At 45.4% G+C, this 14,054-nt stretch overlaps 1 protein-coding gene and 1 pseudogene across 1 annotated transcript in view; both read right to left on the reverse strand.

The window, feature by feature from the left end:
- TNN (tenascin N) overlaps nucleotides 1-14,054 on the reverse strand; it is an 82,474-nt gene that overhangs the window by 41,784 nt on the left and 26,636 nt on the right. The window contains exons 8-10 of the mRNA XM_064276610.1: nucleotides 6,890-7,153; nucleotides 5,160-5,423; nucleotides 1,317-1,580 (exon numbers count right to left, since the gene is read on the reverse strand). Of these exons, the coding sequence (XP_064132680.1) occupies nucleotides 1,317-1,580; nucleotides 5,160-5,423; nucleotides 6,890-7,153 (792 nt within the window). The remainder of the gene's footprint in view (nucleotides 1-1,316; nucleotides 1,581-5,159; nucleotides 5,424-6,889; nucleotides 7,154-14,054) is intronic.
- Nucleotides 11,446-12,825, reverse strand: LOC104845992 (dual specificity protein phosphatase 7-like; annotated as a pseudogene).

Below are 14,054 nucleotides of genomic sequence, written 5' to 3' on the forward strand. Positions count from 1 at the left end.
AGGTTTTGATGCCATAATATTCCATGAATATTCCATCAATCTAATGCTATAAAATATTAGCTAACTTTGTGACCTCAATAGAAATCACTTCTCTGCTTTTGAGATTTCTCATTTAAAAAATGGGATATCGATTCCTGTTCTACCCATCTCAAGACAAATTCCTCTGAGGACCAAGTAAATGAGGAAAAAGCCTGCATTGATTGCTGATGGAATGTAAGATGGTACAGCTATTTTAGAAAACAGTTTTGTAGTTCCTCAAAACATTAAGCACGGAGTTACAATAAAACCCTGCAAGTCCACTCCTTAGGTGGATACTCAAGAGAAATGAAAACATGTCCACATAAGAATTTGCACACAAATATTCATAGTAGCTTTATTCATGACAGCTAAAAAGTGGAAACAATACAAAAGTCTGTCAACTTATGAATGAATAAATAAAATGTGGTATATCCATACAATAAAATATCATTTGGCGATAAAAAGGAAGAAAGTACTGAACCTTGAAAATAGTATGCTAAAGGAAAGAAGCCAAGCAAAAAGGGCCACATGCTCTATGATTCCATTTTTTATGAAATGTGCAGAATTGGCAAATCTATGGAGTCAGAAAGCAGTGGGTGTCCAGGGGCTGGGGGAATGGCCACTAATGGGTATTAGATTTCTTTTTAGGGTGAAGAAAATGTTGTAAAATTAGTGGTGATGGTTACACAACTCTGTCAATATGCTAAAACCACTGAATTGCACATTTTTGTATGTAAATTATATCTCAATAAAACTTATTAAAAATGAGGAAACAGATATGAAAGAGCTTTAAAAATTATGTATATTAAGTACATAATTAAGTAATTAAGTACAAAGTTAGAATCCTCAATACTCGCCACAGAGAAGGTATCCAAGAGAGGATTTACTCACTGAGAAGACAACCTTTATTTGTTCTAAAGAGTTCACAGCAAAAGGCATTTCTCTATTTAGCTCACCGAATCTAACATACATGGTTTCCATATATTTTCTCCCTTCACAGCAGAACCATTTAGTGACTGATGACAAAGAAAATACACAATTGCAGCAGAGTGGGTAGATGTGATCAATCACCATTCATCTTTACAAAACCAAGTATGAAGCCCAATATGAGGCCCTTATTTTGAGAGACTGTATTGAAGGGAAGAGAGAGGTGGTGTGTGCAGTTCTTCAGAGGTCCACCATCCTGCTCCTCCATAAATCATCAACGCTGCCAATGTCAGAGAAGGAAAACAAAAACTCGACCAACCATAGGCTTAGCAAGACAGGTGTTGTATCACCAATGAAAGGTGCTCCATTACCTGTTGGGGCCTTGGTGTTGACTTTCTTGCTCTCCTGGCTCCCCTTCTGGGCCCACACGTTAACCATGTACTCTACACCTGGCCTCAGGTCCGTCAGCACCGTGCTGCTCTGATCCTTCCCCACTGGAACCTCCTTGGTCTCTCCGTCAGCAGAGGTGTAGCGCACCATGTACCTGTCAATGACGGCCTGCACTGGGTCCCAGGAGACAGTGGCCGTGTTCTCTGTCACTTGGTCAGTCACCAGGTTTTTGGGGCTGTCAATGTCTGAAAAGAAATTGCTGATCAATTAACACTGTCAATAGACATCAAAGAGATAGATCTTGTGTCCACTTCACTGGGAGTGAGAGCATTTCTTGTTCTTGTGGTTTTCACATCTCATATGCTGTTGTTGGCTGTCAGTTGTTTCATGGACAGTGACCTTGTCTCCACTGCTAGGCTCTTGGATCCTCAAGGAGGCAACACAGGAGAGAAGAATGAGGACTAGATCCAGAGTCAGAAGAGCTAATTCTAGTTCCAGCCCAGAGAGGTTGAGCAGAGGGGCAGGAAGAGCCCTGGGCTGGGCCCAGGGGGCCAGGGATCTACTCCCAGCTCTGCTGTCAGCCAGCTGTGACCCCGGATAACTCAGCTGAGTTTCTTATCTGTAAAATGGAGTTGTTAATAGTTACTGTATATATCTCCCTGGCTTGCTCTGAAAACCAAGACAAAAATGTCACATGAAAAGGTGCTTTGATAATCTTAAAGTATTATACTGTTTACAGAGCTGAATCCACATGTGGGTTTGAATATTCAATTCACAATTCAAGGTATTATCAAGTGCAAATTAGCCTCTCTGCCTCAATTTCCTCCACAGCCAGGAAAAAAAAAAGAGGGGGAGTGAGATAATAGTACGTGTCATATCCTGTAGACTTGTATTACACGAGTTAATAACACGAAAACTCCTTAGAACAGACAGTTTCAGGCACGGAATAGATGCTCAATGACCATAGCCCATATTATTAATTATATCATTTTTGTGGTTTTTATATAAATGCAAGAGATTTTGCTCCTCCACACCATGCACATAGAAGGTACTCAAAACGTATTCACAAAGAAAATAACACTTCTTTGTTCCACATAGTTCACGTAAAAGCCATTTCCCTGAAGTAATTTGTTCATAGATTCTATCAAATACGTTAGATGGTATGTTACAGTGGGACTATTCTTGTCTTGGTTTAGGATGTGATGCCACAAGAATTGGTCGACTGCATTACAACATGAGGGCCCACAACCAAGATAGGACCAACAGCTCTGTGACCCTTGGCTGACCAATGGCCTCTGGCTTATAATAGAGGTTGGAGAGGCCAAAGAGGTGGGACTTAAAGAGCTAGTTATGCACCGGTGGAACCCAAGCCTCAAATAAGTAGTTTCAATGGGATCACTTACAGAACTTTTTATATATACCCTGCAGCCATGAGTCTCAACTGGAGTAATTGGCAATGTCTGGAGACTTTTCGTTGCCACAACTGGGGGGATGCTACTGGCACCTAGTAGGTAAAGGCTCGGGATGCTGCTAAGCATCCTGTAATGCTCAGGATATCCCCCCCAACAAAGAACTATCTGACCCAAAATGTCAGTAGTACTGAGGTTGAGAAACCCTACCCTAGAGCTTGAGGAACATAGTGAGCAGGTATCTGACAGCCGAAGATCCTAAGAGGTAAGAATATAGCTGATTGTTCTGATAAAAAGCAAAGGGAGGCTACAGCATTGCAAAAGACCTGCACAATCTAGTTGAGTGAGCAAAGGATGCATGAGCTTTCCCATGGACCAGATATGGGCCAAGCAAAGAAGAGTGACCTGGGGTTGTGTTAGAAGCTGCCCAAGAGGATTACCTGCAGGGGTAAGGTGACCCCACCAGAAAAATGCTGGGGAGCAAGAGACTAGGAGAAAATATGCATTTGCCCACAGAATCACTACAATGAGATCCCAAGAGAGGTATCTCAAAAAACCCACAGAAATGCTCTATTACCAGGTCTCATCAGAGATCCAAGCCAGTCATGACTATCACAGTCAAGTAAAACTTTCCATGACCCCTTACCTCTCCTCCCTCCTGACCCCTTCCTCTCCGCCCTCCTGACCCCTACCTCTCCTCCCTCCTGACCCCTTCCTCTCCTCCCTCCTGACCCCTTCTTCTCCTCCCCCCTGACCCCTTCCTCTCCTCCTTCCTGACCCCTTCCTCTCTCCATTCCTGACCCCTTCCTCTCCTCACTCCTGACCGCTTCCTCTCCTCACTCCCAGCTTCATCAAACATAAATGGGTCAGAACCTGCAGTTACCAAGTGGGGAGAACAGGGTTTGAAGTACAAGAATGGAAATACAAGAAAAATCAACCACATCCCCCTTCCCACTGCAGGCAGTTCACCCTCAAGTCACCCAAGCTGATGAAGAGGAGAAGTTTTCACTTTAAATGAAATAGGTACTACTACACGGAAAAGGACATTTTAATTACTAAAATGACACATTTTTGTAAATAAAAGTGACTGGATATTTGCTTATTTTTAATTATTAAAATGTTATGATTTCTGCCTAAAATGTTCATCCAAAGGGCAGACATCAAAACTAGCTCCATAGAAAGGGTTTAAATTTCCACAGATACATCCAAACTCCCTGAGGAACTGAATTACTGGGCTGAGGGCTGGGGACCATGGTCTCAGGGAACATCTAGCTCAACTGGCATAATGTAGTTTATAAAGAAAATGTTCTACATCCTACTTTGGTGAGTAGTGTCTGGGGTTTTAAAAGCTTGCAAGCAGCCCTCTAAGACACTTCACTGGTCTCACCCCATGTGGAGCAAAAGTGAATGAAGCAAACCAAAGATACAAGGAAAAGATTAGTCCAAAGGACTAATGGACCACAACTACCACAGCTTCCACCAGACTGAGTTCAGCACAACCAGATGGTGCCTGGCTACCACCACTGACTGCCCTGACAGGGATCACAATAGAGGGTCCCAGACAGAGCTACAGAAAAATACAGAACAAAATTTTAACTCACACACACACACAAAAAAAAAGACCAGACTTACTGGTCTGACAGAGACTGGAGAAATCCTAAGAGTATGGTCCCCAGACTCCTTTTTAACTCAGTACTGAAGTCACTCCTGAGGTTCACTGTTCAGTCAAAATTTGGACAGGCCCATAAAACAAAACGAGACTAAATGGGCACACCAGCCCAAGGGCAAGGACTAGGAGGCAGAGGAAACAGGAAAGCTGGTAATGGGGAGCCCAAGATCAAGAACGCGAGAGCATTGACATGTCATGGGAGTGGCAACCAATGTCACAAAATAATATGTGTATTAATTGTTTAATGAGAAACTAACTTGCTCTGTAAACCCTCATCTAAAATACCATTTAAAAAAATACATATAGAGAGATGAATGAAAAGCAACATTAAAAAATGCGGTGGGGGGGGCGGATTTAAACAGACAAGTAGAAAAAATATGGAAGTTTTGGAATCTCAACTCACCAGCCTGCCTCCTTCGGCATATGGTTACTAGTACTCTACTCACATGCACCCCTTATCAAGGTGAACCATTTCGTGTGTTAATAACAAAGAAGGTGCAGGCAGAGAAAAGCGGGGGACTACAAGCAATAATCATCGATCTTTAAAGACCAAAGCTTGGAGACCACAATATGAGGTACTCATTTTAAGAGAAGCCATTAACAGTAAGTGAGGGGTGTACAATTTATGGAGGGACGCCAACCTGCTCTTCCATAAAATCTCCCTTTCTCCCAAGGTCAGAGAAGGAACACCAATATAGACAAACCACAAGCCTAGCAATGACATATGATAATGTGTGCTCCAGTACCTGTTGGGGCCTTGGTGTCTGCTTTCTTGCTCTCCTGGCTCCCCTTCTGGGCCCACACGTACACCTGGTACTCCATGCCTGGCCTCAGGCCTATCAGCTCCTTGCTGCTCTGATCCTTCCCCACGGGAACTTCTTTGGTCTCTCCATCAGCAGAGATGTAGCGCACTAAGTACTTGTCAATGGCAGCCTGCACTGGGTCCCAGGAGACGGTGGCCGTGTTCTCTGTCACCTGGTCCATCACCAGATTTTGGGGGCTGTCGATTTCTTTAAGAAAATGTTTGGAAATGCCTAAGTTTTAAAGGTGTGGAAAATACACCCACACCCCATGATCATGACCTTCACGTTCCAGAGCTTTCTTAGCACAAGGCAATGATGCTCCCACTCTGGGTCTCCAACAGGAGTTGAGGGAACAAGTAGCCCCTGGTTCTCAGTTTCAAAAGCCTAATAGTTATAAACTTGAGATAACTTCTTGGTTTCTAGCTCCCTAAAGTCTTGGAAGAATAGCGTCTCCTGAGCTGCATTATACACATCAAAACCACCACTTAACATCTGGCATAATGCTCAGTACCTAATTTATTTATCATTTTATCAAGGGCTACTTCACTGATGAGCATTTTAAAAATATTCTCAAACCTGCACACAGATATATATAGCAGCTTTAATCATAATTGGCAAAAATTGGAAGCTACTAAGATGTTCTTCAATAGATGAGTGGATTAACAAACTGTGGTATGTCCATACAATGGAGTATTATTCAGCAATAAAATGAAATGAGTTATCAAGCCACAAAAAGATATGGAGAAGCCTTAAATGCATACCACAGTGGTTAAGCATTTGGCTGCTCACCAAAAGGTAGGCAGTTCAATCCACCAGCCACTCCTTGGAAACCCTATGGGGCAGTTCTACTCTGTCCTATAGGGTCGCTATGAGTCAGAATCGACTCAGCAGCAATGGGTTTATGGATGTGAAAGAAGTCACTCTGAAAGAGTTACATACTGTATGATTCCAACTATACAACATTCGGGAAAAGGTAAAACTATGGAGACAGTAGAAAGTCAGTGGTTGCCAGGGGCTCAGGGAGAGTGAAAGAGGGGTGAAAAGGTAAAGCACAGGCCATTTTAAGGGCAGTGAAACTATTCTGCATGATACTGTAATGGTAGGTGCATGACATTAAGCATTTGTCAAACCCCAAACTGTAAAACACAAAGAGTAAGTCCTAATGTAAACTATGAACTTAGGTTAAAAATAACATATCAGTATGGGCTCATCAATTGTAACAAATGTACCACACCAATGTAAGATGTTAATAATACAAGAAAAGATGTGCAGAGGGGATGGGGTGGGTTATGGGTACTCTTTGTGCTGTCTGCACAAATTTTCGGTAAACCTAAAACTCCTCTAAAAATAAAATATTAAAAAATACTATCACAAGCAGTGGAATAACCAGATCCTTTAAAAGTCTTTGCTGAGTCTAATAAGAATATGGCTACCACACAACGTTACTTCTCCCTTCTGGTGGGCTGGGTTGCTTGACGAACAGCTCCTTGCTGTCAGGGAGGAGCAACCCCCTGTAATCCCCACTATAGCTCACTTTCTTTGGTCTTTATAAAGTTTCTCGGCTCAGACCACATCCTGTGATACTATGCATACCCAAACCCACAGGCTCAAAATTCAATTCCAATTTACCCTCCCTTAGTAACTAAGACAGTTACCCATTCCTCTCTTGTTACCTGTTGGGGCCTTGGTGTCGGCTTTTTTGCTCTCCTGGCTCCCCTTCTGGGCCCACACATACACCTTGTACTCTATGCCTGGCCTCAGGCTCGTCAGCTCCGTGCTGCTCTGATCCTTCCCCACAGGAACCTCCTTAGTCTCTCCGTCTTCAGAGATGTAGCGCACTACGTACTTGTCAATGGCAGCCTGCACTGGGTCCCAGGAGATGGTGACCGTGTTCTCTGTCACCTGGTCCATCACCAGATTTTTAGGGCTGTCAATTTCTTTAAGAGAGAGATAAAAGAAGAGTGGAGCATTACCAATGCCTAGTTCCTGAAAGGAGTCCCTGGGTGGTATAAAGGGTTTACAAGCTCAACTACTAAACAAAATGTTGGAGATTTGAATCCACCCAGAGGCATCTTGGAAGAAAGGTCTGGCAATCTACTTCTGAAAAATCAGCTATTGAAAAACCCTATGAAGCAGTTCTATTTTGACACACATGGGGTCACTGTGAGTCTCAACCAACTCATGGCAGCTTGTATGGTAGAATTCTAAAAGGACAGTATATACACAGCCCAAGCGATGACTTCAACAAATCTCAGAGTCTGCTAGGTGCCAACGATTGGAATAACTTAAGAATTTAATTAAGCAAGTGGTCTAAAATTCCATAAATGAGCTAATAGCATTTAATGAGAAATAAGATTTTCAGACAAAGCCAACGTTTAGCCTCATCTCTATAAACTTTTCCCACCAGTTGCCTTTGGATAACAGGATTTGGTCTTCATATACAAATTTCTCCTTTTCCCTGGGTTTATATAATACAATCTTTCAGCTCCTGACTCCTTGCCCCCAAAGCAATTATATTTTAATAAATTTCTGCATCTGCTGTAATGTGTTCTTTGGGAAGAAAAATATCCTGGGAGTAGAAGCTGTCAGTTCTCTCCATATAAAACATTACGTCTGTGGCCAGGAAACCAAGAAGCTGTTCAATTGATGGTATTTGAGGTCTGGGCTGATCAAAATAATCATACGAATAGAACCTGTCTGGCTTTCTATGTGATTATACTGGGTTAGACCTGGGCTTCATCACTTCCTGGTTGGTGACTTTAGATAAGCGATATAATTTAAGTCTTGGCTCTACAAAAAGGAAAATATCAGTATCTGCCTCCTAGGTTATGGTGAATAGTAAATGAGAAATTACATAGTAGATGCTTAAATATGAGCTATTTGTAATGATTAATGTCATTTCAGGCAGGAAATACCATTTTCTCCTTGAAATGTAAACCCATAAACCCAGTGCCAATTCCGTAAACCCATAGAGAGTCAGAAATTCAAGCGTTTGGGCGTGTGATTACTGTTGCTATTGTGATTAGTATGTTTTATTGTTCTGTTTCAAAAACCTCCTCCACAAAAGGCTGAGCCTTCTGCTATAGCAATTGCATTTCAAACCTACCCACTGTCGCTTGCCAAGCATGGCCGCGTGGCTGCCCCAGCTTAGTGGAATGCACAGCCAGGTTTGGTAACTCGCCTTAAGGGGCACAGCTATTCAGAATGCACGACAGACATCTGACATACCAGGACAAAACAATTCAGCTCCTGGGACTCTGCTGGTGTTACGGATTAGATTTTGTCCCCTAAAATATGTATTAAAGTTTTGGTTCCTAAGCCTGGGGGTGTGATCCTGTTTGGGTTTTTCTTTAGTTACCATATTTTTATGCAAAAAACACGTGACTTCTGCATTTGTCTGCTGGACGCACCCTCCCCCTCCCCCACCCCCATCAGGCACCCTCACAAGTGCCACCATGCCAATCCTCTTCCAAATGTTGCTGTTAAAAAAAAAAGAGAATAGTATAGGGCGCTTACGAAAATACCTCACAGGAGGAGGGTGCAGCCAGCAAACAAACACAGAAGGTACGTTATTTGTGTAAAAATACGATATTTCATAAGGTCATACCGGAGTAGGGTGGGTCCTAAACCTAATGACTTTGGAGTTATGAAATAGCAGGACTGACACAGAGACACACGGGGGGAATACAAATGTCACGTGAGGACATGTCTACAAGAAAAGGAACACCAAGGTTGGCTGGCAGACACCAGAAACTAGGAAACAGAAGGAATTGACATGGCCGAGACCTTGTTTTGGACTTTTAGCTTCCAGAACTGTGAGAAAATAAATTTCTGTTCTTTAAAGGGACCTATTTGTGGTATTTCTGTTACGGAAGCACTAGGTAATTAAGACAGCTGCCTTTAACACCCCAGCCCCATTTTTCACTACTGCACCTCGTCACCACCCATCCACCATAAAGACCACTGAACATTCCCCAACCTGTCACATTGTCACACCTCAGCATATGCGTATGCTGCTCCCCATGCTGACTCCCACCTACCCTCCAAGGCTCTGTTCAGATGTCACCCCTCTGGATGTCCCGCTACAACTCCTCTCCCAATCCCAGTCTAAAGTAGGTACGCTTTGCAGGTTCCCATGGCACCAGGGATATTTTCCACTTAGGACATAACTTACTGTACGTTATCTTTTTACTTGTCTTCTCTACCCAGAGGGTGGTGAACTTCACATGGGCAAGTACTATGTCCTTCATTTTTATCCTCCCAGAGCCCAGCTCAGTGCCTGACACCCCCAGCAATATCACCACCCAGGTGCTCCCCATATGCTGGGGGGCTTACACCACCCCCACCTAAGAATAGAATGTTCCTCTCCGTTCCAACTTCCTCTGTCTTAAAGAGATGGACCCACAGGCCCTTTCTCTTTGCAACACTTACTATCATATTAAACAGAAAAAAAAAATTTTTTTTTTAATCATATTAAACAGAAAGCTGTGTGTAATTTAAACTAGAGTTGGCAATCTATGGCCAATGGAACAAATCTCACCCACTGCCTGCCTTTTTTTTTAAAAGAAAAAATAATACGTATTTGCAATGTAAACAAAGTCTCATTGCTGGTTCGGGACAGGTGTGTGTGTGTGTGTGTGCGCGCACGCGCGCATGTATAGAGTCACAAATTTTCTTTCGTAAGATCATAAAGCCACCCTCTAGGCATATCCTCACTTACACAAATTGATGTGTCTTTCTGGGTTTTTATTTAAAAATAAAAAAGAGAAAGAGCCATGTAGAGCATGGGAGCTTGTTGTCTACTTTCTCAGCTGTGGCAACAATTTACTCCGCTGCCGTAGAGAATCCCTGAAAACAGCTCCTGTGAGGGAAGATGCGGTGGGGGTAGTTTCCGTGCCCTCACTCACACGCTGAGTCCTGGCTCCCTCAGGGACACCCACCCAGGCCCAGAGGCAGTCCTAACACCTGCTAGAGCCGAGGTTGGAGAAGGAAGAAAGTGGAGGAGGATAAGGGAATCTGTGGCTTTGTTCTGTGGATACTCAGGGTGGGGTTGGGTGGACAGAGCCTCACAGCCCTTCCACTTGTCCTAAGGGGCCTCCCTGCATCCTCACTCTATCTGCCCGTGCCCAGAGATGGAAATGGGTGCCAGTTTCCTGGTAGTAGAAGGCAGGGGCAAGATGAGAGCAGTGTAGGCGTCCACGGGAACAAGGGGCTGAGAGTGGCAGCAGGATCAAAGCAATGGCCAGGGGAAGGGGACGGAACTTGGGAGACAAGGCTGAGCCCCCACCTACCTAAGCTTTCCCTGGCCACCAGGCCTCCACTTCAAGTTGCAAACAGATGGAAAGAAAAAGAGACACAAGCAGTGGGTGGAGTATATAAAAGGGCCCAGGTCCCCCTAGAAGCTGAGCCCAAGAACTAATGCTACTACTTGGCAGTCCCCCCGGCCCTACTCCCACCAGGGCAGGGCCCCACCTTCCACCTGGGGAGTGGAAGGGCAGTAGGGAGAGCACAGAATGCGAAACCTACACAACCCACGCAGCCCACCAATCAACTGCAGCCCTCGTCGCAGGCAAATCCAGTGCCAAGTGGGGTGCACCGAGGCTGAGAGATGTGGGCACGACTGGTGTCCAACGCCTGGAGAGCAGTGAGCCACCCCACCCCTTCCAGAAGGGCCCGCCATGGAAATGAAGACTTCACACATGCGCAAAATTCATCTGGTCAAGATCAGCACGGGTTTTGTCTTGCCCATTATGAAAAAATATATACATCAATCGTTACTTTTTGAAACAGAAAAACAAAACTGAGAACGTTTCTCTTTCTCGCAGGATCAAGAGATAAAATACTGGTTTATACAATCTACTGTTGCTACCTGTTCTAGGGACCCTAGAAATAACACTTTTTGCTAAAAAAAAAGAAAAATCAGAAGAGTTTGAACACTCTCTGCACTCCAGGGAGCTTGAATTTACCTGCCAAAAGTAAAAAGGAAACTCAGGTCCACGGATATGACTTTAAAAAATCACCAAGTTGGCCATCAGCAGAAAGGAGTGTCCTAGGGAAGGATGACACCCTGCTGAGCCCCCAAAGCCATGTGCCTGGAAGTTGAGGGCCTCTCCAGAAAGTCCTGTGGAGGAAGGCCTTACCTGTGTGCTCTGCCCCCCACAGGATGGTGAGTGAAGCTCAGTCACTTATCAGCCTGGGCTTCTGGGCACAAGTGACATCTGTGGGTTCCTCAGGCCAGAGTCAGGAGGCTTGGGCCCTCCCAGCTGGCCCTGTGGAGGGCTGGGGAGGTGCCCTGTGGCCCAGCGACCTCTGCATCTGGTCTCACGTGGAGCATGTTGAATGGGAACAGGTTGTGGTTGGTAGGCGTGGAGAAGTGGAGCGTCTCACCAGGTGTGTGATTGTCACATGGGTTGCTTAGCCTCAGGGTGTTCTCAAAGTTCTGCAGCTGCATCATGAAGTTGACGCTGGGCAAAATGGAGGACTTTTTCCTTTTGATGAAGTCATAGGCATTGCTGAGTGACAGGTTCATCTTCTGCATCAGGGAGGCCACGAAGAACATCACGCAGCAGCTCATGTCTCCCACGCAGTGCACCAGAACGCCAAGCTTCTTGGAGGGGCCCTGTCAATGAAGCTGATGGCCTTGGGGAAGAACTGGGAGAGTTCCTGGCTCCAGTGGTCAGAAATGGGATCTGCTTGTAGGTAAAGTCACCACTGTGCTTAGAGACATTGGGCAGGTTGGGCCTGATGTTGAGGATGTACTTGACGCAGTACTTGTCAAGCATGTCCTGGTTGGTGGAGTCCTTTGCTCAGCCAAGGTAGAGGTAGGGCAGAATCTGGATGGGGAAGGCCAGTTGGCTGAATGGCACAGGGCTGCCTTCTGACTTGGTGGCCCTGCTGGGCAGCTCTTGGTCTCACATGCCATCTGAGCAGTCAGAGCTGATGTGCAGACCCCCTAGGTCTAGCACTGAGGTGGGTGGCGAACCACTGGGTAAGGAAGAGCTGTCCACAAGCTGTCCACATTGGTCTCCAAGTGCTTGGAGTACTGTGTCTGGAACTTGCTGAACCACCTTGGAGGTAGTAGTCTTGGCAGTCATGGTCACTAAGCTTCTGCAGGAGTAGGCTGGGCACAGAGGTGGGAGCACTGGGCTCGGGCTGCCACTCGGCAGTGGTCTGTTGGTAGAGCAGCGCTGCGGCTGCCTTGCAGCATGTAATAAAGCGCTCCTTGTCAGCACGCTTCTGGATGGTGGAGAGGATGGGCAGATTGCCCCTGGGCAGGTGGTGCAGCATAAGGCCGGGGATGGCCAGGAGGATGGCCCTCTCGATCTGCGAGTACTCAAAGAGCTCATGCAACCGGCAGTCAAGCAGCAGCAACGCACCACCGCACGCCTCCAGCTCCCCCTGCAGCCACTCCATGCTCTTACAAGGCATGGCTCCCGCTCCCATCACCACACCTCCCCTGGTGCCAGTGTCTCCCCTGGTGCCTGTGCCTGACCCAGACCTGCACTGGGCTCGGACCCCACCCCAGTAGCTCCCACCCTACCGCTGCCACATCCCTTCCCCAGGCTAACATGTGTGCCTGCACTGGGGGGCCCTGAAGCTGCTTTTTCATGGGAAGTCTGGGCGGCCCAGGGCCAGGGATGGGCAGCCCTGCCCTGGGACAGTGCCCCGGTTGCCTGGGCTCCAGCCAAGTCTCCAGGCACATGTCTCCCACAGAGCTGCGAGACCACAGCCCTGGCCTCCCAGCCTGTCACTACCTGCTTTTGTAAATAAAGTTTTATTGGAACACAGTCACAACCTGTGAATTTACATATTGCTATGAGTCAAAGTCGACTCTATGGCAATGAGTGGTTTTTGGTTCTGAATCTCGGAGTTGAGTAGCTGCAACAGAACTTACAGCCTACAAAGACAAAAATATTTGCTATCTGACACTTTACAGAAAATTTATTGACCCTAATTTTGAACATGGAAACCCTGGTGGTGTAGTGGTTAAGAGCTATGACTGCTAACCAAAAGGCCGGCAGTTCAAATCCACCAGACTCTCCTTGGCAATCCTATATGGGGCAGTTCTACTCTGTCCTATAGGGTTTCTATGAGTTGGAATTGACTGGACGGCAACGGGTTTTGTTTTGTTTTGTTAATTTAGAACATATCTAGGCCTCATCATCCTTACTGTCTCCTTCTTCTCCCTTCTCCTGGAGGATAGGTCAGCTCTAAGGCCCACGTACATCTAGGAGACTGTGTACCATAAAATATTTCAAGAGCCAAATGTTGATTAATATTCTCATAAACAATCATTGCTATTGGTTCAGTGGTTAAGTGCTCAGCAGCTAACTGATAAGTCGGTGGCTCAAACCCACCAGCCACTCTGTGGGAGAAAGATGTGGCAGTCCGTGCCTGTAAAACTTACAGCCTTGAAAACCCTATGGGGCAGTTCTACTCTGTCCTACAGGGTCGCTATGAGTCTGAATCAACTCAACGGCAGTTTTTTTTTTTTTTTTTTTTAAATCACTTCTGTACCACTCACTGTTCATTGGGCACTTTACATGAATTAACTCATGTAATCCTCACAATAACCCCATGAATAGACATTCTTAGATGTTCCATTTTACAGATAAGAAATTGAGGAACAGAGGTGAAGTGACTTGCCCAAAGCCACTCAGCTAGTCAATGGTAGATGTGGAATTAAACCATACTCCTAACAACTTATCCAACTGCTTCTCTAAGAGTATCTATTCTCCGTGACTGTCCAGAACATAGGCCCAAACAGTAAGGGAATTCTTTCCCTACAATTTCCTGTCAAATGTTTAGAACCTCAAGAGGGCTCCAGAATCAAGCTGC

This window comes from Loxodonta africana, chromosome 25, assembly GCF_030014295.1.
Source record: "Loxodonta africana isolate mLoxAfr1 chromosome 25, mLoxAfr1.hap2, whole genome shotgun sequence".
NCBI lineage: Eukaryota > Metazoa > Chordata > Mammalia > Proboscidea > Elephantidae > Loxodonta > Loxodonta africana.